The following is a 27,362-nucleotide window of genomic DNA, read 5'->3' as shown; positions in this document are numbered from 1 at the left end:
CTGTAGCCTTGGTGGGGCTGCGGCTAATGGTTTCCTCATGATTGACTCGAGGGGCTTGTGGTCGGATTCCACAATGACTTGTCAGCCATAGACGTACTGGTGGAAATGCTTACATCCAAACAGAATTGCATATAGCTCTTTCTCGATTTGAGCATAGTTGATTTCACTGTCTGTGAGAGATCTGGAAGTGTAGCCAATGGGCTTTCCTTCTTGCAGTAATACTGTGCCTAGTCCGTACTTTGACACGTCCACTTGTAATCTGAGCTCTTTGTTGGGGTTGAAGTAGGCTAGAACTGGTCCTGGTTCTCTGGTGATTAGGTCTTTCATTTTCTGAAATGCTGTGTCATGTTGTTTGTCCCACAGGAACTCATTGGATTGTTTGAGCAACTAACACATGGGTGCATTGATTTCGGAGAGGCTCGGGGCAAACTTGGCTAAGTAGTTAACCATGCCTAGTACTGTCTCTAGCTCTGCGCGGTTCTTCGGTGGCTCCATCTTCTTGATGGCGGAGGTTTTCTCTGGATCCGGCTTAATGTCATCAGTTGAGAGGAGATGCCCGAAATAACTGATCTCGGTGGATCTGATTATGCTTTTCTCGGGGTTGAGCCGGATACCTTTCTCCCATGATCTTTGTAGCATCGCACAAAGGTTCCTGTCATGTTCCTCTCTATTCCTGCCATAGATGAGGATGTCATCTACGATTGCAACTACTCCGTCAAGGCCTTCATAGGTTTCGTCGATCTGCTGGAATTCATCCTGAGCTGAGATAAGACCAAATGTTAAACGCAAAAATCGGTAGCGTCCAAATGGTGTGTTGAACGTTGTTAGCTTAGATGACTCTTCTGTGAGCTTGATAGTCCAGTATCCTGATCGTGCGTCCATTACACTGAAGTAATGTGCTCCCACTAGCTTGGGTGTGATGTCATCTAGCATTGGTAGAGGGTAGGGGGGTCGAGACAGACTCTGAGCTTGCCTGTACATGGTTTCTCAACCACTACTAATGCGTTGACCCACTCTGTCGGTTCTGTTTCCCGGACGATGATTTCCGTATTCTCCATGCTCTGCAGCTCCTCCTTCAGCAAGGGGTATCCTTCTCGGTGGGCAAACCACAGGGGTTGCTGATGGGTCAAGGTGAAGAGTGCATTCACCTGGGAATAGTCCGATTCCTTTGAAAACGTCAGCAAACTCCTCCATGACCGTCTACTTGTCAACTGGTGCTGTCAATGATAGCACTAGCTTGATGCGGTCCATGTCTAAACATGCCTTTAGACCTACCACTGGAGGTGCTCGAGTGTCAACAATGTAAAAGTCCAACATCATGTCGCTTTCTTTGTACTTGCATTTCATCACGCATGTGCCTTTTACATTGAGCTGCTCACCCCCATAGCTGGTCAGTCTGCATGAGGTGGGCTATAGCTCACACTCATCCTTCAAGCTGTGATACTCACTCAGAGGAATTACATTAACCTGAGCTCCAGTGTCTAGTTTAAACCTAAGCTCTTTGCCCTGTTTTCCTATCTCACTGTTGGCAAAGGCTTGCTCAATCTCTGAAATCTGTTTTTTCTGTGACACAGCATCAATAAACAGTTCCTTTGCATTTGGCTCTCTATCTGGCATTTGGCTGTCACTCGCTGTGTGTACTGCTTATCCAAAAACAGTCCTGCAAACTTTAGCAAAGTGGTTCCATTTACCACATTGCCTTCCTTTGGCAGGGCAATGCTCCTTTTCTCCATGCATCTTGTTTCCACAATATCCACAGTTTTTGAAGCGTTTTATGTCTGTGTCGCCCATTTTTAGAACTCTCTCTGTTCTTTCTGTTCTGAAACACGCTCTCTGGGTGGTGTTCTTTGGTGTGTGTCTATTAACTGCATGCACTGTCTGTTCATGTGAGCTGCTCGTGGCGCCGGTTATGGTTTTCAACTGTGCTTAGGCTATCTCGTGCGATCTAGCTATGTCCATAGCTTTGTCCAGCATTAGCCCGGACCCAACATTCAAAAGTTTCTCTCTCACTTTAGCTGAATGTATTCCAAACACGATGCAGTCTCTGACCATCTCATCTTTATCTGAATATTCACAGTCTTCTACCAGCAGTTTTAACTCAGTCACAAACTGTTCAAATGACTCACTAGCTCCTTGTACTTTCTCCTGAAACTTGTACCGAGCGAATATTGTATTTGTCTTGGGCATCACATATGCTTCAAAATGGTCAAAATAACTTTTCAGTACCTTTGCTTCATCCGCGGTGAGAGACCATGTGTTAAAAATGTCTCTCCCTTTTTCTCCGATCCACAGGAGTAGGTAGCTGCATCTTTCTTCCTCTCCTTTGCTTTTCAACGGACCCGAGAACATTAACTGCACGTGTTGCTTGAACTTGCACCATTCTCTATGTAAGTTCAAAGATTCCCAATCCATTCGAGGCAAGGGAGCTCCAACGATGTCCATTTCAAATCCTTGTTCTGACACCATGTCTTGTTTTGCACACTTTGTACAAAAATAATAAATTGCAGGACAACGGAGTATTACAGTTTAAACTCTTTTATGAAGCATCAGGTCTGTGATCTCAATCATACAGCACAGTGGGGACAAGATGGAGTTAGGACCCCTTACAGATGCCTACAGGCCAATGACAACTCAGCATGTGATCACGTGAATATAATAGGTATTCCTTACAGATGCCTGCGGGCCAATGATAATTCAATATGCAAATGTTACAGTAAGTATACCTCTCTGTAATCTGGACTTTTTGATCAACTGGCACCACGGTGGTGCCGGATAAAAAAGAGTTTCCTGTAATAGGTAAAGGCATTGCTTGGTATACTAGAAAGCCAGAAAGGCTTAATAACACAATGCTTTACCCAGTCTGTGTTGAGTTAGCTGCTTTCAGCACCTAGGCGAGGAAGGGGAAAGGAATCTGTCAGGGTTTCCACTCTTGATTGCTGGCCAGTGAATCCTGCTGGAAAGTGTACAAGAGGACAGGATCATGCTTGGCTGTGATGCTTTTCAGTCAAATAGCTGTCCTACACTCACTGTTTAAATTCACACCTGAAGAATGCCCTAAGCTGCAGTAGTGAAGCACAGCCATTGCCTGATGAGTCATACCAGTCAGCATCATCAGGAGAAATGGAGAGACCAAAATGGATTCTAGAAGGTGTGATATGGTGACAGATCATACTGAGGTTCCAGTGGCTTGTGCCAAATTAGAGAGATACGGGTTTGCTACGCCCATTCAGAAATCCTTAACCACAGAAATCCCATAAGAATGAGGGGAAGTAGAGCACAACTCACCCCATAGTGACCTCACTCACCTCCAAACAGACACTTACAGATTTGCACCGTCAGAGGCACGGAAGCGGACCGCCTTCACAGTGGGGGAAAGGTGCATGGGATGAGGGCAACTATAAACAGAAGAAGGAAAGTAAAGCAAATGATAAAAAATGGAGCAGTGGAAAAATAGTAATTTCTGATAAGCTACTGTTGTCAGATATAATTGCCAGATGAGGAACTTGCAGTGATGAGAAAATCATACAAAAAAGAAATAGGAATTACATTTCTTACTTTGTAATTGTGAAATTCTGATCATCTGGAAGGTACTGAAAATGGGTGGTATGGTTGCATTTGAGATAATACAACCCCTAGTTTTATGCTTGTTGATACCTTTACTTTATTCTTGTACTCTTTCTATTGTCAGCTTTCTATGGGTGTTTCAGTATATCAGTATTGCTCAGCTGAGGAATAAGGAAAGAACAGAGCTACAAGGGGACTTATTCAACAGACTGGAAGGTAAAACTTTAAGGGCCGTTTATCCACATAAATATCTACAGTATCTACAAACTTAAAACATAAGTATTGCTATTGTGAAATAAAAACAGAAAATGCTGGAAATACTCAGCAGGTCAGGTGGCATCTGTGCAGAGAGAAACAGAGTTAACGTTTCAGGTCATTGACCCTTCGTCAGAACTGGAAAAAGTTGGAGATGGAACAGGTTTTTAAGCAAGTGTAGGGGCAGCAAAAGGGGAGAGGGGAGGAAAGAACAAAAGGAGAGGTCTGTGATAGGATGGCAAACATGAGAAGGGAAACAGAAAGCAATGAAGATGAACAAGGTAAAAGAGACAAACAGAAATCCCGTCGGAGAGAAGAGCAGAACTTCTTCAAGGTGGGCATTCCTATAAGAGAAGTGGCAGTGAATTAAACACTAATCCAAAAGCAAAATACTGCAGATGCTGGAAATCTGAAATAAAAACAGAAAATGCTGGAAATACTCAGCAGGTCAGGCGATATTGGTGTTTTACATAATTTATATAATGAATCATCAATAGAACCACTTCAGATTGTATATATCTACAGAAGGTGCATTTGTACATCCATCTCTCTCTCTCCATAAATCTATATTATTGTATTATTGATACATACACACAGACAAAGCTATTTGTGTATAGATGAAGAGTTGCATATATGTGAGAAAACATTTTGCATTCCAGTCCCTTAATTAACATCAAAGGTTATGGAATAAAGGATGCTGCTATAAAACAGAAGCTATTGCTTAAGAATAGTGAAATGAAATGGTTATACTGATTTTAATAATAAATGTCATCAAGGGTACAATAAAACAAACATGGATACAGTTTTCATTCTATGGTTAGCAAACTAATGGCCCTCATGTCATAGGAGGGGCTAAGTTTGTTCAGTAATTACTCATTCTTCAACATTTACATCAAAGGGCTTTCTAGATTTTTAAGCAGCAGGGGACAGGGAAGGTGGAACATAATCTATATGAAAAAAAATTAAGGGTAAGATGTCCACTTCATCCTCACAGTGGTTGTTCCTAAAGTAAGTTTGGTCATTTCTGCAAATCCCACAGCTGTAAGGGGACCCCCAACCTGCTGCTAAATGCTGTACACGGAGTGGTTTTAATGTAATCAGGCATTTCTAAAAAATCAGATCATGATGTTTCATGATTTATAATATTGACTGTCAACTTGTGAGGTTTGCTGCTGAAAGGTGGGCCCCTGGTAAAGTGCGCCAAGAAGCCTTGCCATGGAGGGAGTAAAAAACCATGGCGTGCCTCCATCTCACAGCTGCCATGGTTACTGCTGCTGTGGATGGCATAATAACCCTGTTAAAATGCATCAGCTTGTACTGTTCATTGGGGGAATTGCTGGTTTAACTAACAAATTTGGATGATGGTTGAAAAAAAAGGCAGGAATTAAAATTTTAATTTATGATTTAAAAATAGTTTGTGTTCTACTAGCTCTAAGTACTGAAGGTAAGGTTACTTGCTGGCATGGGAAATCATTGTGTTTGAGGGTGAGATTTACTATTAGGGGCTGTTTTCAGTTTGAAAGGATCCAAGTATTTTGTTTAGTTTGGATTGTACAGTTGACTAGGAATGTTGTACTTTAGTTTTCTCTATTCAACAATCTGTCATCAAGGAGGCAAAGAGTTCATTGCTGCCCTCGCCATTTCTAAGTAGCACCCACCTTAAAGGTTACTTACACTTGACTGATTCATTTTTCTAACCACCTTTGGGTAATTGGGTGCGTCGTGGGAGAGGGGAGAAAGGAGATGGTCATTAAGTCAGGACTTTTAAATCAAACACTCGTTTTTCTCCAGTGGCACTGTTCAAAGAAATTTTTCAAATGTGTATATTTATTGTATACAATATATATGTATTAAGATACTATATATTTCTCATTATTCATCTGCCTGCACTACGTATTTTTATTAATTTTATAATAATGGGAAGTGTGCTGTGTCACCCTCTCAGTATGGGAATTACATTTCCCTGTTTCCAGTCCATCAGAACTCCTCTCCCCCGACCCGCGGCCGCCAGTGATGATTGATTCCATCAACATGACTGTCAGTGCTTTACAAATCTCCTCACTTGTCTCTGTAAGCACCCTGGAGTACAGTTAATCCATCTTGTGGATTTATTAGTTTTCAGCTGTTAAGCTATCTAGATGCTCTGTTTATTAACACCAACACCCAGGGCACACAGGACATTGGATGGTGTGCTGTATGCAACCTCCTTGGTATACAACTCCAAGAAATAATCTTTGGTATGCTAACTACCTCCTTTTCCCCCTCGTGTTCAACTCCATTTGGGTACTTTAACTTCCTCCCTGACTTCTCTCTTGCTGTTACAATACTGGTAGAATGTTTTGAACGCACTTTTGCCCGTTATACAATATGGCTGGCGCCTGGTGCCATTTTTCCTGGGACTGTTATTGACTGTCACAAGCTGACTGCCTGCCCAGATTTCACTCTCATCATTCCCCTGCAGTCATATTTTGATTAAAGGGCGGACAACCATTTCAAAAAAGCTCAATCAAGTCAGAATATTTAGTGTGGAGCCTCAGAGCTTATCCAAAGTTTGGAGTTTATACTCCTGAAATCCATTGCCTGCGAAGAAGGGGGTTCGCAGTGCAAAGTCGACAGTTCATCTCCAGTCCTGCAGCCTACCAGCTCACCCGAGAACCTTGCACTCAATTCATTCCCAACTCACTCTGCAGCCACTTGAAGCGGAAATCACCGCATAACCGCCGGTTTTAATTGGCTTTGTCTGTGTTGCTCCCTAAATAATGATCCTGATCCATCAAACAGAAGGAGCTACACTAAAACATGCATTAAAACAGCAGATCAGATTATACCAAGAGGGAATGAAGCACTGGGACCTGAGCCCCACTAACAAGCTATTACAGTAGCACTGGTGTACATTTTGCAGAAGAAAAAACAGCTGCTTTTAGGGAGGCGGGGATTTAAAGCATTTTATGGTCTTGTTATGTCTGACATTGGTGATAGGTACTCAATTGCCTGGGCCTGAGCACATGGAGTTTGATAGTGCTGTTATCGTTGTATTGTGTCTGACATTGGATATAGGTATTGTTATGTTCATAAATAAATAGACGTTTTCATTATGAACAGCTAGCTTGAGCTAGTCATTTATTCAGCCATGTGGACTAGTGTACAGGCATCCATCTTAACTACTGCCTTGTGGGTAGCCCCCACTAAACATACAGCTCCACCTAGTGTACCATTCTAGAATGACATGTTACTGATCATTACATCCCCCTTCCTTAGAGGCTAAACAAAATCAATATCAATCAATCATAACGACATAAACATCTTCACAACAGTCAACACATTTTCAAAGCTTTACTTTATGAGCTCTAAGCTTTTCATTCTTTTATTATAGTTTTCTTTGTACTCAAAGATTAAGGGCTAGAAATTCAGTAGGCTTTGCGCCCAGTTTTCGCCCAAAGAGGGCTTTTGCGCCACTTGCTGAGCTTTCGCCGATATTCAGCGCTGCGGTAATGGCGGCGTTAGCCAGTAGCGCTGCGCCGCCACCGATGACGTAATCGGTGTGCGCAGTGCCCCGCTACCGCCCCGCTACCGGCCCAACCGCCATATTTAGTTGCGGCCGCCTCTTCCGCAGTGGCCGCAAACAGCGATCAGAAAACGGGGCCGTCCTGTAGCGTTAGTGGGGCGAGTTAAGGCGGAGGTGCGGTCGGCCGCTTTTTCGGCGGCCGCCTGCCCGCACCTCCTTCCCCGGCCTCCTCCACCACCCCCCCCGTGGTATTGCTGGCTGTTTTCCGGGAGCCCGGCACTTCTCCGTGGTGCCGGGCTCATTTGCCGGCACTAGCGAGCGGCGATCTCGCTGTTGCAGGCACCTCCCCCTTAAGAGAGGGAGGAAGGCCTGCAGTACCGCAGCCTGCCGCTCCGCAGCGGGTGGCGCTGCGGCACCTAGCGCACCGATATTCAGTTTCAGCGCCCCAAGCAGGGGCGCCAAAACCCTTGAATAGCGGCCGCCTTCGAGTTGGGGCGCTGAAACTGAATTTCCGGCGGGTGCAAGTGGCTCCGCGCGCAGCGGTAACTTCTGGGCGCAAGCGAGCTGGCGGGCCCAAACTGAATTTCTAGGCCTAAGTCTATCAGGCTTTTTTACTTCACGTGTGGATCTTCTCAGCACAGGTAAGTCTGATGTGTTTTCATGAGAGCCTGTATGTGTGTTTATGTTAGATTGTTCTGGTGGTGAGTGACAAGATTCAGTTGCGGCATTGTCATCGATTTGCTCTTGGATAGTTTCTTGTGTTTTCAGGAGGGAATGGCGGTTCCTCCTGAGAATCTGTCCTTCCTCAGTTCTAACAGTGTATGACCTTGGTCCTACTTCCTCAAGAACTGTAGCTTTCCTGTTCCATGCATCTGGATCCTCAATCCTGACAACATCATCCCTTGTCAATGGTTTCAGAGTTTTGGATGACCTGTCATAGTGTGATTTCTGTTTCAGCTTTAACAGTTGAAGTCTCTGTCTTAGTTTGTTACTCTGCTTTTCTTTTGCACAGCAGGGTAGCGTGGTGCGCAACTTGTGACCCATTAGGAGTTCAGCAGGTGAAGAACCAGAGTCTAAAAGGGAGGCTTGGTAGCTCAGCAGGGCGAGATAAGGATCAGACTTGCTTTTTGTTGCTTTCTTCAGTAGCTGTTTGAGAACTTGAACACCTTTCTCTGCCTTACCATTCGACTGAGCATACAGAGGACTGGATGTGATGTGTTGAAAGTCATAATGTGCTGCAAACTGTTGCCACTCCTTACAGTTGAAGCACGGACCATTGTCGCTAACGGCAATCCAGGGAATTCCATGTCTGGCGAAGATGGATTTAACATGCATTATGACACTGCTTGCTGTTGTGCTTGAGAGCAGCGCCATCTCAGGATAGTTAGAATAGTAGTCAATCACTATTAGATAGTCTTTACAATTCAAATGAAAGAGGTCCATACCAACCTTTTGCCATGGTGCTGTTGGTAAGTCAGCTACTATCATTGGTTCCTTTGCTTGTTTGTTTTGGTGTTTCTGACATGTCTCACATATGCCTATCATGTTCTCAATGTCCTTATTTATGCCAGGCCAATAAACAGTGTCTCTTGCTCTCCTTTTGCATTTTTCAATTCTGAGGTGTCCCTCATGAATCCTTTTGAGCATGTCCTGACGTAGAGTCTGTGGAATGACTATTCTGTTCTGTTTTAGTAATAGTCCACTTGCGACACTCAACTCTGACCTGATGTGAAAGTACTTTGGACAGGAACCTTTTGGCCAACCATGATGAATGTTCTCTATTACTGTTTGTAACACTGTATCTTTTACTGTTTCTTCTGCTATTTGCTTTGATTTTGTGTCTGACATGGGCAGCGCAGCAGTGACCATACTCACATGAACATCCACGTCTTCCTCGGTAGAGCTCACATGGCTCATTGTGGGTGCTCGGGATAGTGCATCTGCTAACACTATGGCCTAGAAATTGGGTTGGGGCGCCAAAGTGGCGCAAAAGTCGGCTGAGCGCAGGATTTAGCGCAGCGATCGGAGTGATACCGATCGCCAGAAATTCAGTTTCAGTGCCCCTCGAGGGAGACGGGGCGAGGCTCGAGGTGCTCCGCATCCCTCTTAGGGCGCTGAAACTGATTATCGCAGCGCAACGTGCCGCAGCGCCACATGCTGCAGCACGGCACGCTGCGGTACTGCAGGCCTTCCTCCCACTGTTAAGGGGGAGGTGCCTGCAACAGCGCGATCCCCGATCGCGAGTGCCGGCAAATGAGCCCGGCACCAAGGAGAAGTGCCGGGCTCTCGGGAAACAGCCGGCAATGCCGCGGGGGGGGGGGTTAGGAGGCCGGGGACGGAGGTGCTGGCAGGCGGCCGCTGAAGAAGCGGCCGCCCCGCACCTCCACCTTAACTTGCGCCGCTGCCGGCACAGTATGGCCCCGTGAACCGGGCGCAGGTAGCGAGCGGCGCAACTGCGACGTTCGCTACCAAATATCGCGAACAGGGCACGAATGGGGCGCTGCGCACACCGATGACGTCATCGGTGGCGGTGCAGCGCAAATGCCTAACGCCACCATTAGCGCCCCTACTGAATATCGCCGGAGACGCAGCCAGTGGCGCTACAGCCACTGACTGCCTCTTTAGGCGCTAACAGGTGGCGCTACTCACCCAATTTCTCCCCCTTTGTGTTTGCCTGGTGTGTAGATCAGTTCAAAGTCATATCTTTGCAGCTTCATCATGAGTCGTTGAATCCTTGGAGACATCTCATTCAGATTTTATTTTTTTGATGGCAACCAGTGGGCAGTGGTCTGTCTCAACTGTGAAGGTGGGAAGTCCATATATGTAGCCATGGGACTTTTCTAGTCCAACTACCAAGCCTAGACATTCCTTTTCAATCAACACTCAGAGTCAGTCATAGACCTGGAGGCATAGGCAACAGGCTTCCAATCTTCACCCTCTGCTTGTAGCAAGACCGCACCTAGGCCATCTTTTGATGACATGTTACTGATCATTACAGGTATGCGATTGCTTTTGCCTGTGAGAGTGTGTTTGGATCAGCCATTAAAAGCAACATGAACTGAGCTCTGCATACGGCCTCTGGATTATCTTTGCAAACGCAACATTTGGCGACAAGGATGGCTGAAATCTCTCTTCCACCACCTCCTCCCTTCCTTGCACTACCCGGTGAGCCCCCGATCCCATGGGTTCGCTGGTTACAGTCCTTTGAAATCTACCTCATTGCTCTTGGACTAGAAAATGTGAGTACAGCACAGAAAAAGGCACTGTTATCCCATTGCTTGGGAGCGGAGGGCCAGCGTGTTCTTGGGACATTATGCGCAGCAGACTCAATTCAAACGTATGATGTGGCTGTGGCTCTGTTAAGCACACACTTCTCTGCCCCACAAAGTGCCCTCCTGCGGCGATTCATTTTTAGACAGCGTCACCAACTCCCCGGCAAGTCGGTGCATCAATACGTGGCTAATTTGAGGGGGTTAGCTAGCTCGTGCAAGTTCGGTGCACTACAAGACGAGATGGTGCGTGATCAATTAATAGAGCACACCAACAACGTGAGAGTGCGTGAAAGACTGTTACTCGAGTCCGACGATCTGTCGTTGTCACAGGCAGTCAACATTGCCTTTCAAGTGGAGTCTGCAGCCGAATGTGCAGCGAAACTAGCACACACACCCAGTGACAGCACCCTCGGCCCCGACAGCTCTGACACTGTAATGCTCGCGCGACGGCAGCAACGCGTGCTACCGCTGCAACAGTGTGGAAACTGCGGATCTCATTCACATGCTACCAGAGCACAGAATTGCCCCGCGCGCGGCCAAGCCTGTCGCAATTGTGGAAAACAAAATTACTTTGCCAATGTCTGCTGCTCTGCCCCTGTTGCTACAAATGAACACTTTCAGTCCTCAAGCAGTTGGCCTATAATTCTCAACGTGAGCTCTGGGCTAGTAGTGGCTTTCAAGTCATGCACAATTAACCTGGATGATGTGTGCATCCCTCTGTTGTTGGATACCGGTGCCAGCGTCTCACTGCTGAATGTGGACACATTCAAACGCTTTTTCAGCTCCCTGCCACTCTCTGCGCCCTCCACTGCCCTTTGCGGGTATGGTAATTCAAAAATTGGACTAGTGGGCTCAGTCAACCTCACTGTACGCTATGGAACAAAAGTTTTGCCACATTTTTGTTTTTATGTGGCACGCCAAGGAGCTAATCTGATGGGACTGGATCTTTTCACTGACCTGGGTTTTTCTCTCTTGGACACCGGCGGGTCTGCAATTCTGCACATCGCCTCACCGTGGCACCAAACATGGCCAGCACTCTTCGAGGGTCTGGGCTGCCTGACTGCCTTCACCCGCCAGCCCATGGTTGACTCATCCATTACCCCTGTCATTCAGCCATTGCGCCGCATCCCGCTTGCTCTCCGTGACAGGGTCACAGCTGAACTAAAGCAGCTACTGGAAGCTGGCATCATCGAACCAGTTGAGGCCTCCCCATGGGTCTCCAACCTGGTGGTTGTTGTGTATGTAATATGTATGCTACTTTAACCCTATGGCCAGGGCAGCACTACTTTGTAGGGCGTAGTGATACCGTAGTACCACTCCTGGCCATAGGGGTATAAATAGTACTGCGGGTACTGATCTCCCCTCAGTTCCCGCCTGTGGGTATGAAGTAAAGACCTAAGTTAAACCCTTCCAAGCTGTCTCTTCCTTTTTGTATCAAGTATATGCGCATACTTTACAGTGGTCGCAATGAAAAAGTCAGGTGGTCTACGCGTCTATGTCGATCTTCGAGCAGTGAATAAGGCCGTAATCCCTGACAAATAGCCACTGCCCACGTCAGAGGAACTCCCAGCACAGTTCTGTGGTTCCATCCTGTTCTCGAAACTGGACCTTCGACAGGGCTATCTACAGGTTTCCCTCCACCCCAGCAGCAGGGACCTCACTGCTTTTGTGACACATGCTGGCATCTTTCGGTACACCAGGATGCCATTTGGACGTAGCTCTGCACCCAGCTGCTTCCAAAAGGTGATGTCCTCTGTGCTCGCGGGCATTCCTGGGGTGGCCATCTACCTGGATGACATCATCGTGCATGGGCCCTCGACCTCCACTCACGACGAACGCCTTCACAGAGTTTTCACGGCTCTAGCAAAACACAAGCTCACACTGAATGGCGAAAAGTGTGTCTTTGCTGTTTCAGAGATCGAATTTGTGGGGTTTCGGTTGTCGGCTGACGGTATATCCCCACTCCAGTCAAACGTGGATGCCATTCACAGCATCCCAGAACCCAGCTCTGCAGCACAGGTTGCCTCCTTCCTTGGCATGACTGGGTACTACCTGAAGTTTTTGCCCCAGTACTCAGCCACCACAGCCCCACTGCGCCAGCTCCTGCGAAAGGATGAGCCCTGGGTGTGGTCACAAGCCTGTACGGAAGCTGTTCGCCTCCTCAAATCGCAGCTCACGTCGCCTCCAGTGTTGGCTCACTTTGACGTCGCCAGCCCCACCCTCGTCACCTGCGACACGTCCGCTGCAGCTGTGGGGGTGGTGTTATCGCAGATACAGAATGGAGTGGAGAAACCAATCACCTTTGCCTCCCGAGCCCTTAGCCCCACTGAACAGAAGTGCTCAGTAGGCGAACATGAGGCGCTGGCGAGCGTCTGGGCATGTGAGCGGTGGCACCTGTACAGATATGGCTATGCCTTCACCCTGCGAACCGATCACCAGGCTCTCACTGCCCTGCTGTCGACATCCAGCACGGGCCACAGACCACTGCGTCTACACCACTGGTCTAACCGCCTCCGCCAATACAATTTCAGTCTCCAGTTCACACCAGGACATGACAATGTTGTTGCAGATCTGCTCTCCCGCACTGTCTCTGCCCCAGCCCCACTCGTCGGGTCTGAACATGTGGAACAGGATATCGTCCAGATGCTGCACACGCCTCTCCAAACCACAGTCTCTCTCCAGAAGCTCAAAGAGGCCTTTGAACAGGATCCGGCCCTCTCCCAGCTGTGCACCTTCATCAGAGGTGGCTGGCCTCGCAAGGTGCCTGAGGAACTGTCTGCCTACTCCAGAGTTAAAGAGGAGCTCTCCTGCTGGAATGACTCCTGTGTTGCACGTGGGCTCTGCACTGTGGTCCCAAGTGCCCTTCGTGCGCGTGTTTTATCCATGGCGCACGAGGGCCACTTGGGCATAGTGAAGCTCAAACAACGATGCCGAGACCTGGTGTGGTGGCCGGGTATCGACAGGGAAATCGAGGCCCTGGTCAAGGACTGTGCAGCCTGCCTTGTAAGTGGCAAGACTGGCCACCAAGCTCCTACACCCCTGCAACCCCTTGCCTGGCCCTCTCAGCCCTGGGAGCACCTGCAGCTGGACGTCTGCGGGGAGTTCCATGGTGTCCCCCACCATCAACGGTTCCTAATGGTGACCTATGACCTGCACTCAAAATGGCCAGAGGTCACTGCCGTGGGCTCCGTCACCTCTCGGGTCATCATCGATATCCTTGAGTCCCTCTTCTCCCGCTGGGGGCATCCAAAGGCCATCACCGCAGACAATGGCCCCCAAATGGTCTCTTCGGAACTCTCCTCTTACCTTGAGAGCAAGGGCATCCGTCACATACGCACACTACCACCCCGAGTCAAATGGGGGGGTGGAGCGTTTTAACCAGACACTGAAAAATGGCCTCAGAGCACACCTATCCCAGGGGTGTGCGTTTGACAAGGCCCTCCTCCACACACTGCTGCACTACAGAGCCTCCCAGCATTCCACTACAGGGGTCTCACCCGCATCCCTCATGCTAGGCCGTGAGCTCATGCTGCCCCTTGGCAGGCTCCGCCCCTCGCTAGCTCAGAGCCCTGCTCCACGGGCTCAAGCCACAGTCGCCAGACAGCAGGAGAAGATGAAACTCCGCTTCGACCAGTCGAAGAGGGCCAAGGCGCCCAACATCTCAGTCTCTGATTGGGTCAGAGTCCGCAGGCCTCACTGCAACAATAAGATGGCCTCATTCTGGTCCTCCCCTCTCCAAATCAGCCGCCAACTTGGACCAGCCACTTTCTGCCTCACTGACGGCTCTCGGTGGCATGCCAGCCGCCTTCGGAAGGTGCCAGCACCTCCTGATGCAGGATTATATGGACTTAATCCCCAAGCCTTACCCCCAGAGTGGCGGGACGCACATGTGGCTCAGCCAGCCAACCCTCAAGCAGATATTGTGCCTCAGCCTGCTCCTCACCAGTCCCCACTTCGGCCTGCTCTTCACCAGTCCGCACCTCAGCCTGTTCGTACACGTTCTCGCCCATGCCACCTACAGGACTTTGTCACTACATTTCATGTTTGAAATTCTGAGGGGGGAGGAAATGTTATGTCTGGCATTGGTGATAGGTACTCGATTGCCTGGGCCTGAGCACATGGAGTTTGATAGTGCCGTTATCGTTGTATTGTGTCTGACATTGGATATAGGTATGCGATTGCTTTTGCCTGTGAGAGTGTGTTTGGATCAGCCATTAAAAGCAACATGAACTGAGCTCTGCATACGGCCTCTGGATTATCTTTGCAAACGCAACAGGTTTATATAGAATTACTGTGATCAGGGTAATTGGCTCATTTATGATGATGTATAATCAATGGTTTTGTGTAAATTGAAATACATTCCATTCAGAAATTTGCACTGCTACATTTAATGCAATTGGATTGCAAGGTTTCAATATTGTCCTTGTATTTAGTCCTACAGTGCAGTTGAATAGCAAGCGGTTACAGAAATCACCAGATACTAAAACTAGATAGCCAGAATTATTCTTTCTTGTTCAGCTGTACATCAATTCATCATCCTTCATTATGTATAGTTTACGCAATTAAAAGATTTTTTTAGGCAGGATAATGAGGTTCCACAAGTTGGATTTGCTTTTAGCAATATGACTGGATAATCTGCTTTAGTGATGTTGGCTGAGGGATAGATACTGGCCCCAGGACACCTGGAGAACTCCTTTGCTCTTCTTCAAATACATTCACCTGAAAGGGCAGGGCAGACGGGGCCTCGGTTTAACATCTCATCCGAAAGACGGCACATCCGACAGTGCAACACTCCCTCAGTACTGCACGGAAGTGTCAGCTTAGAGTAGGTGCTCAAATCTTTGGATTGGAACTTGAGCCCACAACCTGCTGCCTCAGAGGGGCGAGTGCTACAACTAATGAGCTGTAATTTTCTTTTTAATGTGTAGAAATGACATACAAGTTTTGAGAAAAGAAATGAGGTATGAGAAAATGTACCGTTGCCAGGGGGCTATTGCCTAGGATCCTCTCCCCGCAATTTTTATGACAATTTCAATATTTGACTTTTTCCAAGGCTGGTGTTTTTCCAAAAGTACCTTAAAGGCATTGACTCCAGCCACAATACCACAAGATAGCTATTGATTTTGGGCCACCTTAGTCCATCCTTCCATCCAGAATGACCCTAAAATCCCTGCATTGTAGCATCTGATTGGTTCTTAACTGACTCCAGGGTATCTACCTCCATTCTTTTATCTACGAATCCATTCCATGAGTTGGTTACTCGTTGTGTGAAGAACATCCTGATATTTGCCTTTTACTAGTTTGAGCCTGTGTCCTTTGGATCTACTCTTGCAATTTAATTCAATTTTCTAGCTTTATTTTTCTCATACTATTCACCAGAATCCACTTTGGGATGTCACTTCCTCAAAGACATCAAGGTTAGTCAGGCAGGATCTTTCATGTTGACTACTGTTTACTTGGTTACTACTGTACAGATAATCTTCAAGTTTACCTGACAATCAATTCTGTTAATTTACATGGGATTGAAGTAAAATTGTAATTGCCCATTTCTGACTTGTCAGCTTTTTTGAATGTGGGCACCACATTGGCCTGCTTCCAATCTATTAGCACCTATGCAGTGCCCATTGAATCCCTCACACTGATTAGTACTTCATAAAGCCTTTCCCCATTCTCATTTAGCATTCTGGGATAAATTCCTTGTATCCCTATGGATTTATTGTTTTTCAGCTCTTTTAGCCCATCGAGGATTTCAATTTTATACATTATGCCTCGATAACACAGTCTGGGGTGGCATATTGCTTATTTCTTGCCTTCTGCATAACAGGAGGAAGTACAGTATCATGTACTTCTCATCTGTTTTGAGGCTATTTGCATCTTTTAAGATTCTCACCTGACCACTTACTGCTACGTTTTGCGTCTGCAGCTATGCTTTTTGCCCCAGGTCTCTTTTTGCCCCTGATCACCCTTTCTGCTGATTGAGGAAATCTTTAGGGGAGATACAGAAGTTGCCATCATACTTGTGTCTCTGAGCAGGCTATTTAAAATAAATAGACTCAGATCAAGTCAACTTGCCAGCCTCTTCCATTATCTGGATAAAGTGCTCCACCTGGTGGTATGATTGTGGTATAAAGTAAAACCAGCCAGAGATCTTGTACAAGGATCCCAAAGCAATAATTAGATTTATATGATAGCAAAATACTGCAGATGTTGGAAATCCGAAATAACAACAGAAAATGCTGGAAAAACTCAGCAGGTCAGGCAACATCCGTGGAGAGAAATTTGACTTGACGTTTCGGGTTGGACCCTTCTTCAAAACTGGAAAGAAAAGAAACTAGATCGGAGGCAGGGCTGCAATCGGACAAAAGAATAAAAGAAACAAAAGAAGTAAAAGAGATTAGAAGCTAGACGAGATAGTAATAGGCTGGGATTAGGTGTAAAGTGTACTGGCAGGGCAAAAGATAGCTGCCAGGTGTGAGAGAGAAACAAAAGGAAAAGGGGGGGGGGGGAAAAGGAGTGGAACAATTACAAGAGAAAATGAAATGGGGGCCGAGCTTATGATCTGAAATTGTTGAACTCGATATTGAGTCCGGAAGGCTGCAGACTGCCTAATCGGAAGATGAGGTGCTGTTCCTCGAGTTTACGTTGAGCTTCCGTGGAACAATACCTCACCGTCCTTGGCCTCTTGTATTGTTCCACGGAAGCTCAACGTAAACTCGAGGAACAGCACCTCATCTTCCGATTAGGCAGTCTGCAGCCTTCCGGACTCAATATCGGGTTCAACAATTTCAGATCATAAGCTCGGCCCCCATTTCATTTTCTCTTGTAATTGTTCCACTCCTTTTCCCCCCCCCCCACCTTTTCCTTTTGTTTCTCTCTCACACCTGGCAGCTATCTTTTGCCCTGCCAGTACACTTTACACCTAATCCCAGCCTATTACTATCTCGTCTAGCTTCTAATCTCTTTTACTTCTTTTGTTTCTTTTATTCTTTTGTCCGATCGCAGCCCTGCCTCCGATCTAGTTTCTTTTCTTTCCAGTTTTGAAGAAGGGTCCAACCCGAAACGTCAAGTCAAATTTCTCTCCACGGATGTTGCCTGACCTGCTGAGTTTTTCCAGCATTTTCTGTTGTTAATTAGATTTATATGTTGTACAAAGTTTTCCCCCCCCATTAAATCTAATCTAAAATTAGGTGATTGAACCTCCAGATATCCTTAAATAAAAAAGAACCAAGGAACAAAAATAAAAAAAAGGATTAAAGAGGAAAGATAAAACTTAGCTCTAAAAAAAAAAATTCCACCTCCCAGAAAAACATGCTTGGTATCACAAATGTGTGACTGTTCTTTCTCCACTACCAAGCATGTTTTGCTGGGAGGTGGAATTATTTTAAGTTAACTTTTATCTTTTCCCTTTAACCCTTTATTTAGGCTTTGTTCCTTTTTTTCCATTTTTTCCCCTGGGTTCGTTATTGATAAAACCTTGAGATTTAGGCCGGAATTTTCCGGGGTGGTAACGGGCACGATCGGTGGTGGGTCGGGTGGGAAAGTTGTTATTTTTGACAGCGGGTCAAGAACCTGCGGTCATCTCGCTCCCACGCGTCTTTCCCCCCCAGGCGCATCCGTCATTGTGGAGCCGACCCGACCGGCAGCAGCGGGGACCCAACTGAGATGATTATCAGGTAGTTTAGACACTTAAGAGCCTTTTTCCACTTACTTTTAAAATTTCCCTGTATGGCCACGGAATTCACGCAGCTCGGGAACCACATCTGTCAACCTGAGGCGGGAGTTCTGTGGCCATTGCTCCAGCTGATTACTTGACAGCTTCAAATGTACAGTAAAAGCTCCCACCTGACAGATGAACACTTTCCTCAGGCAGAAGCTGTTGCTCAGTCCATTTCCAGCACAGATTCTGCCAGCTGCAAGTGTTTCCAGTAAAGTCTCCGTCCAGTCGCACCTCATTGGAAGAACTCTCACCATTGACAGAAAGCTTCTGTCATCTGTACTTCACTTGCCATCTATTCCATCAACATAGGTGCCCTTTATACTGGCTCACCCTGATCCTCAGAATCGGACCACGATGAGCCCCAACACCTCCCGCAACCTTCTCCGCAATCACCCCATGCTGCACAGGAGGGCATCAGCACCCGAGCACATTGCTGCCTGGGAGGCCAGGGATAGCCTCACTATGGGCAGATTTAATTAACTTTATGCTGTACACACATATGGCTGCCACATGATGCGCCAGGTTGGCACCACCCCACACCAACACCATAAAGCATCCCTACAATGACCAAGCCATTCCTTTCACACTCATCACCATTGCGGGGAGGACCGTTACGTCTCATCATTCACTGCAACTCACTAAGCCACTTCCAAAATGTACACAAATCTGACCAAGAATGCAAAGTGTTGAAAATAAAGATTTTTGTTTAATTACCAGAAACATTACATAAGCATTGGATAAAACACCCAAGTGGCTACCCTTGTGTGTTGTTAGTTGGTATGATTGCACTAGGATGAGGATGAGTGTGAGGGATGGCTAGTGAGATGGGGATGTGATAATGTAGAGAGGGATGGGTGGAAGTGCAAGGTATGTTGGTGTAAAGATGTGCAGGAGTAGGGTAGTTAAGGCAGAGTGATGGGGATGTGATGAGAGGCACAGCAGGATGCAGTTGAGTGTGGCTTTGCAGTAACGTTTCCTGATCTACTGAGATAATTGAAAGGTTTGCGGCACTGCACCCAGGTCCTCCTGACCACATCCTTGCTATCTGCAACAAGGCTGTCTTGGTCTCCTCGGGTGGGGGGGTCTCTTCCGCCCATCAGAAGGGAAGAGGACCTCCCTGCGTGCTCTGACTCGCTCCATAAGCATGTGGAGGGAGTCATCGGAGAACCTGGGTGCAGTCCTCTGCCTCTATGCAGTCATTGTCAGTGTTTGCAGCACTCCAATGCTGTACTATGTTAGATTAAACATCAAATATAATGTGTTCATGGTCCCGTTAAAGATCCCAGCTGAAAATGCATCATGAGTGACGTCACCAGACCTACTCCATCTCATTGGGCCGGGCAGATTTGATAGGCCCCATTAAGGTAAGTTCATTTTCAACAGCGGGATGGAACCAGCAGTGGGGTCGCAACCCAACACGGACACCGGCCGCACCCAGGTAGGCAAAATTCCGGCCTTACACGAGTTTTTAAATCTCACTTAAATTGTGAAGTGAAAACCTTTCTACTAGATTCACACAGATTAACTACATACAATTTCATGAAGATATGTCCGCTTTGTTTAAATTAATCTTAAGGATCCAAGCTATGTGCTTTGATATACCTTAATTCTTTTTTTTACAAAATGGATGACATTTAATGTATTTGGGGTGGATTTCAATCCAGTAACTGGGTCATTTGGTAAAGGCTTTTCTTCATGGTTAAGAAGTGGGCATATCATAATTTTGAGTGGTTTGTGAGCAAGTACAAGGCAATATCCCTCAATGAAAAAGTAAAAATGTATGGGGGAAAAATTGGGTGGCACCCATTTTGGGGCGCTAATGTTGCCGGGGCGCTAATTTTAGCATCCTGAAAAAGTTAGCGCCCATCCACCGTAAATTCAGTAGTAGCATCCGAAGGAGGTGAGGCGCTACTGGAAAGCACTCCCCCTCCTGCTTGGGGCGCTAATACTGAATTTCATGGTGCTACGTGCAGTAGTGCCACGTCATTGAAGGCCTCCTCCCCTGATTAAAGGGGAGGGGCCTAGCACTGCGCACACTGGGGCCCTGCTGGACCACTGGGGACCGGGGTGCTGTGAAAACAGCCCGGCACTCAAGAGTGTCGGGCTGAGCGATCGCAGCCAGCACCCCGTATAAAAAGTGAAAGGGGGGCAGGTGCCGGCAGTCGGCCAAAATAAAAATGGCCACCCGACACTTGCCCTTTAAATGGTGCCGGCGCCGCATGCAAAAACGCCCCCCTGATCCTGTTGAGCATATCGTCCGGCGATAGGTCAGGGGGCGCACGGTAATGATAGCTAGCGGTGCAGCGAGCTACTGGCTACGGCCACCGCTAACCTCCCGCTGAATTTCGCGGGAGGCGTTAGCAGTGCCACACACAGGCGCTAGGGGATTTGCACCCCGGAGGCGCCAACGAGAGGCGCAAACCAACCCAATTTCACCCCCCGCCCCCCAAAGTCTTTTTTGACGGTCAACCCCTTCCTAAATTTTATACCTAGAACTTGACCTTCATTGGTCAAGTGTTCAGAGTTGAACATTGACTGTTTGCAATGCACGAATTGTACGTAACTTATAAGAAAAAAGTAGCATATCAATCACCTCAAGTTAGAATATCAAAATTGCCAGCACAATCCAGCAACATCCAAAGTGACATGAAAGTGCAAAATCAGGGACAGTGGATTAAAAAAACACAATGACTGAGGAATTTAACAAGAACATGGGGAGCTTTATTGATTGCTTCATGAGTGGTTTATTTTCATAAGATTCTTATCTACTCATCATAAAATCATAGAATCTTACAGCACATAATAAAGGAGGCCATTCAGCCCACCGTGCCTATGCTGGCTCTTTGAAAGAGCGCTCCAATTAGTCCCACTCCTCTGCTCTTGCCCCCTGGCCCTGCAATTTTCTCCGCTTCAAGTATTTATCCAATTCCCTTTTGAAAGCTGCTATTGAATCTGCTTCCACAAACCTTTCAGGCAGTGCATTCCAGATCATAACTCGCTGAGTAAAAAAAATCATCTCCCCATTGGCTCTTTTGCCAATTACCTTAAATCTGTGTCTGCCTGTACTGACCCTCCTGCCAGTGGAAACAGTTTCTCTCCCTATGAACTCTATCAAAACCCATCATGATTTTGAACACCTCTATTAAATCTCCCCTTAACCTTCTCTGCTCTAAGGAGAACAATCCCAGCTTCTCTAGTCACGTTCAAACAGAAACCAGTGGTCGATGAGCACCGATATCCTTATTTTTCTTCATATTGTACTCTACACATCTTGTTGAGAGGCAAGCAAAAAAGTTAATTCTTGGATGATTCTTAACCAAACTGGTTCGGCCACTTTTCCTCATTCTGGGTATAGCAGTCGACTGCGACACTATAACTGCAGTGGTAGTTTATAGGAGAAGTACTGGTATAAGTGCATCTAGTGCAATTTTGAGCATAATTACTAGACTCAATTAAAAAAAGTATTAAAATTGTGCAATAAAACTAACAGTTAGTTTATGGTATTCTCTGCAATAAACAGCTCCCTTTGTCCATGGGCTCAACATTAATATGAGACATATTCCAACTCCTGCACACAAGTGCAGTTATAACTCTAAATCTTAATAGTTTCACACACACTATTCAATAATCAACCATTATGAGGTCACTATCAGTGTGTGTTAAAATACTATAAAGAAAAAACCTACAGAAATGAATGTTAAATATGGAGTAAAATATGAATTAATTAATCCTACAACAAGCTGAACGTCTGGTACACTACAAAGAATTCTTCACATTTTATTCTCTACCATAATATACAGTACCCACTATATCACAGCTGGAGGTGTCTTTTTTATATTATAAATCACTAGTTGATTTCCCATGGTATTGAGAATAGTAACATAGAAATTGCTAGAAGAAAAAATACCACGGTCCATCTAGTTCATCTTCTACCATCCTGGTAGTCGCATGATACAATGATAATGGAGTTGTTGACCAATCGTGGCAATCAATCTTTACCCATTAGTGTACAAAACACCCAGACATGAGGAGGAAACCCCCAGTGATGGAAAGCTTTGGGAACCATAGGTCCAAAGTCACCTGTTCCACCCAAGCATGCAACACTTACATGAGTAATTTGAGACATGACTTAGAATCACAAAGTATTCTTTTCTGAAATAAATCTGGGCCAATTTCAGAACATGTTACAGTAGTACTTAGAGATACAGTTGACTGCACTTAAAATGGAGATATTCAGATAAATCCTCACAACCTAAACCAACGGCTATGGCAACTTAAATCCTTCAATTTTAACCACTTTTAACTGTAAGCAGAAATCCATTAAAGATTTCCTTATCTAGCATGATATTAAAAGTGCCGCTGTACTGTATTGCAGAATCTGCCAATGCAGCCACAACTTGCCTGTTGAAATGTGCCACTGAACAAAGCCTGTGCTGATTCTTTAGTAGCCACTTACATTCAGCATGTACTCGCACAGAATGCATTTCAACAGGCAGGTCATGGCTGCACTGCGAAGTTCTGCAATATTTTTAATTAAAGTCATGTACTTGCTGAGGAAAATTTCATTCTGCATTATTTTATAATGCGTGGGATCCTACCAGTAGGGAGTATGAATATGAAGGAACTACGGTACCCACTGCTTAAAACAGCCACATTTAAAACAGGCAGTTGCTTATATCGGCTAAAAAGCGGAAACCATCAACCATTTATGTTATGTCAATTAAAGACTGAACAGGCTGGGGCCCTTTACTGTAGAAAAAAGGCTGAGGGGTGACCTGATGGAGGTCTTTAAAATAATGAAGGGGTTTGATCGGGTAGACGTAGAGAAGGTGTTTCCACTTGTGGGAGAGTACAAAACTAGGGGCCATAAATATGAGAGAGTCACTAATAAATCCAATAGGGAATTCAGGAGAAACTTCCTTACCCAAAGAGTGGTGAGAATGTGGAACCCAATACCACAAGTAGTTGAGGTGAATAGCATAGATATATTTAGGGAGAAGCTCGATAAGTCCATGAGGGAGAAAGGAATAGAAGGACATGCTGATAGGTTGAGATGAAGAGTGGTGAGAGGAAGCTCGTGTGGAGGATAAACATCGGCATAGTCCAGTAGGGCCGAATGGCCTGTTACTGTGCTGTAAATTCTATGTAATATGCAATGTAGAGCCTTCCAGATAAATCCCACAGCAGCTTATAATGGACCAAACATCCATGTGGAAACCAGTCCAATGTGTGTCTTACACTGTACTTACCTCTTCACCGAGCGTGCCTCTTATTTTAATTCTCTCACATAATTCTGAGATGTTAGCTTGAGGGATCTTACACAGGCATGGCAGCAAAAATCTACAAAGTGCTGTTTTACTTTTAGGATAACATAGGCAGGGGCAGGTTATAGGCAGGGGCAGGTTATAAACAAGAAAAAGTGAAATACAAAAGTATACAATACAAAGAAATATAGCAATTTTTTACCTTTTTGTTTTCAGTTAACTTTTTTTCTGTTCATTTGGGAGTGGGTTGGCAGTAGGACGTCATGGGAAATGATAACAGATACCTGGCTCCTGCTTATTTATGTACCTTGTGATTAGACCAAAAATACTTTTGGGATTTAATTTGCAGGATGATTAAGGGAAAATCCTAGCTTCCATATACTGTACAATAAAAGTAGGTGTTAATATTTGGGATCTGACATTCTAGTGTGAAGGTATCACTGGTTATGTCAGAATAAGTGTACTGATGTCACAGCAACTTCCTGTGACATCATAAAGCAGTTCAACTACCTTCAGTGTTTCATACTTAAATATTTTTAACATTCAAAACTTTTGTTTATGTGGCTTAAGTTTTACCTGTGCAATTCAAATTGTACAAATGCATGTGAACCTCCTGGATTAAAACCTTAAGGTGGGTAGGACGTTAGACCAGAGGAACCGCAAAGTGATTTAGGATAGATTAAACATTTAATCAGTAAAATTATCCTGCCATAACAATGCTGCAGCTCAGTAACTTTCTCTTTCTAATTGGAAGGGCTATTTACAGTATCCATTGCTATTATTTGATCATAGGGTTTACTACCATGATAGAAAGTGCAATTAATTAATTAAATACAGAAATACTCTGCAAATATGCTGATCAGGTGCTGCATTTTAGGGATAACCCTTTACCTTTTAATGCGTAGTAAAAGATAGACTTAAAATCTTATGTGTTGCAACATTTTATTACAATACATATCCTACAAACAAATGCAAAATCACATTTATATGAAATTACAGCAAATTTCTTCAATCTTTTAAAATTATGCACGTGATACATTCTGTAATAAATGCAGCAATGAAGCTCTATGGAAATAAGTGACTAAATATTAAAAATCTACAATAGACAAAACTGCATCAACATGATTCTGCAGGATAACCCACTTTATGCTGTTCATGTATGTTTTCAGTGTCATTTCACAATACATTCAACTAAGCATCTATTTACAGTACAGTATATAGAAAATTAATATTTTCATTCAAAACAGTTTGAAATTCCAGATTTTGCTGAATCACAATCACCAGATCAAATGACAAGATTTTTTTTTTTTACAAATACGTTCATCATAAGATCAGGTACAAGGCACAGAGTAAGGACACAATGTCAGCAGATGGAGCTGAATGAATATACTGTATTAACATCACCTGAACTGTCTTAATGTGACCAAAAATCATAAATATTCAAGAATAATGTGAATACAGCAAAAGGTTACACACACATTTTGCTTAGTGTGGATAAACCTTATACATATGCTAATCATTTCCCTTTTGTAGAGCTGAATGGAGTGGGAAGAGTCCATGAGCATAATCAGAGACAGCGTATTTAATCTATTGGAAGTGTACACTGAGTAAAGAACTACATTAAAACATTTTTGCTATTACAAAGTATTTATCTGTGCTCTAATTCACCTGCATATTTTTACCATTTGCTTCTATATTAATGTTGTTCTTTATAAAAAATCTGATGGAAAACTGGTTAAATGGTTAAGAAGAAACAGAATGGGATGCAAAAGGGATACAGTCCCTTTTACAGAAAGGAAATCAACATCAACGATTAGTGTGAAACTACTTTGGGGGGGAGAAATTCAATGTACAAATACAACAGTACCAGCATTAAATTTTAGCAACATCTATGCAATTTTAGTGAAGATTATAAGAAAATAGGTCAAATTAAAGTCTGAAGTAAATATGCATCATCACTTACAAATCGCCATTATTTGTTTTGAAAGTCAGACACGACAGAAGGTAGAGTAAAATCTCATGTAATTAGATTGGTTTAGGACCAGTGTAAAACCCAGGCAATGGCAGATTGCAGGCTAAAGCTTTGGGATTTTGCTGCTCTAAACTCCAGGAAAATTGTGGGCCATATTTGCTTTAGACAAATCTTCAATACTCTACTGCCATATGGGTTAGTGAGGTAGGCACCCCAATGCTAGACAGATTACAAGATATCACAAACTATGCAACAAAATACTACTACAGATTATACTTAATGTACATGTACATGAAGGTTAAGGTAGTCAGAAGAAACTATATACTTTATGAAACAAATCATGATATTTTTTAGGCTGCAATGTAAAATAATCAGCTGTACACATTTCAACAGCCTGGAACAGTAGACCTATAGTACACAACATTCTAAAACATGGTTTAGTTTCCATGAGTTCACAGAAGACATATAGGAAAGAGTAAAGTCAGACATTTCAGCACGTTTGGAAAGATACAAAATTTTAAAAAGGGACTTGTGCAAGAAAGAAATCATTCTACACAGGTGATAAAGTAGATACTGTCCAAAGTACAAACTTAGGACATTTGTAGCACTGTTTTATCTAAATGCAAGTTTTTTCTTTAAACCAATCATGCATTATCGACGGTTAATTCCTGCGGTGCAAAGATCCAAAACAGCTTCAATCTATGTTAAGTGGAGTCATCAATAAATAAGTGTCTTGGATATTATACTTTAACCTTGTGCAATTGAATTTCTCAGTTAAACTACCAAGTGTTCATTTTGTTTTCTTATAAAATGAAAACCTGAGCAAGTACAATGAGCTGTCTTGGTTTTCTCTGCAATCAGTAGGAAAAAAAAGTTTAATGCGCCTAATTAATAAATGTGCTCTGGAATATATTACAGAACAATAACCATTATAAATTAGAAATTTGAACGTTGTTTGGAATAGATTAGTCAAACTGCCAAAGTTAGGGAAATGTAAAGAGGAAACAAGTTTGGGTCACATGGCTCCTTTAAAAATATATGGTGTAAATGTCAAATTAGCACACCATAAAACATGGCGAACTATTACAAAACAAGACAGTTAAGTACATCATGAAGACAAATCTGTGACACAGGAACAGCAGAGCTTAAATGGCACAAGCAATTGGTCATTCTGTTGTTGATTCAAATTCTCAAGGAACCTGGTTCTCATCCTCTATATGGACAGTATTAGAGGCAGCAAGAAGAGGCTGAGACGAGCTGTTGGTGCTCTGGCTTTTCAGGCTCTCAGTCGAATCTGAAGTTCCTGAAGAAAAATACATAAATGAGAAATATCTCCTCACATTTCAGGTGACTATAATTCAGCCAAGTGGCTATGACTGCTTCACATTCAATAATATACTGGGCCACTGTATATTTTTCTGTTTGGGAAGAGAAGGAGCTATTTGTCGTTTCATCATATGTAAGTGAGATGGCAATGTGATTTATGTTGCTGTACTGTATGTAAGGAAACAAAAAAGGTCAAACATTTTTTCATGAAGATAGTGTCTCTTTAAACCAACATTCGCCATCTGTCTCTAAATTAAAACTGAAATAATCAATCTCGGTCTAATCACTTAATTCATTAAAGAAACTGATGATCCTTAGCACAGATGCATCCTTGAATAAGCCTCAAGAAAAATAATCAAACCAAAATTATTCATCAAAGGCAACACCAAGGATGTTAAGGCTTTATTGACTGAACGCAAAATTCTGGTACTGTCCCTGTAGTTAATAACCACAGCTCCGCTGCCACTTTATCCTCATTTAAGTATTT

At 44.5% G+C, this 27,362-nt stretch overlaps 1 protein-coding gene across 8 annotated transcripts in view; it reads right to left on the bottom strand.

The window, feature by feature from the left end:
* Nucleotides 1-24,505: 24,505 nt before the first annotated feature.
* Nucleotides 24,506-27,362, bottom strand: part of LOC147110459 (E3 ubiquitin-protein ligase MGRN1-like) — a 152,806-nt gene continuing 149,949 nt past the window's right edge. For all 8 annotated transcript variants that reach the window (XM_086000452.1, XM_086000449.1, XM_086000450.1 and 5 more), the window contains one exon: nt 24,506-26,852. In XM_086000452.1, coding sequence (XP_085856578.1) covers nt 26,740-26,852 — 113 coding nt within the window. In that variant the 3' untranslated portion in view covers nt 24,506-26,739. The remainder of the gene's footprint in view (nt 26,853-27,362) is intronic.

The sequence above is a fragment of the Somniosus microcephalus genome, chromosome 11, assembly GCF_052327205.1.
Source record: "Somniosus microcephalus isolate GS21.2 chromosome 11, FLI_Smic_1.0, whole genome shotgun sequence".
NCBI lineage: Eukaryota > Metazoa > Chordata > Chondrichthyes > Squaliformes > Somniosidae > Somniosus > Somniosus microcephalus.
The sequence above is the reverse complement of the archived record's forward strand: the minus strand, read 5'-3'. Positions and strand labels throughout refer to the sequence as shown.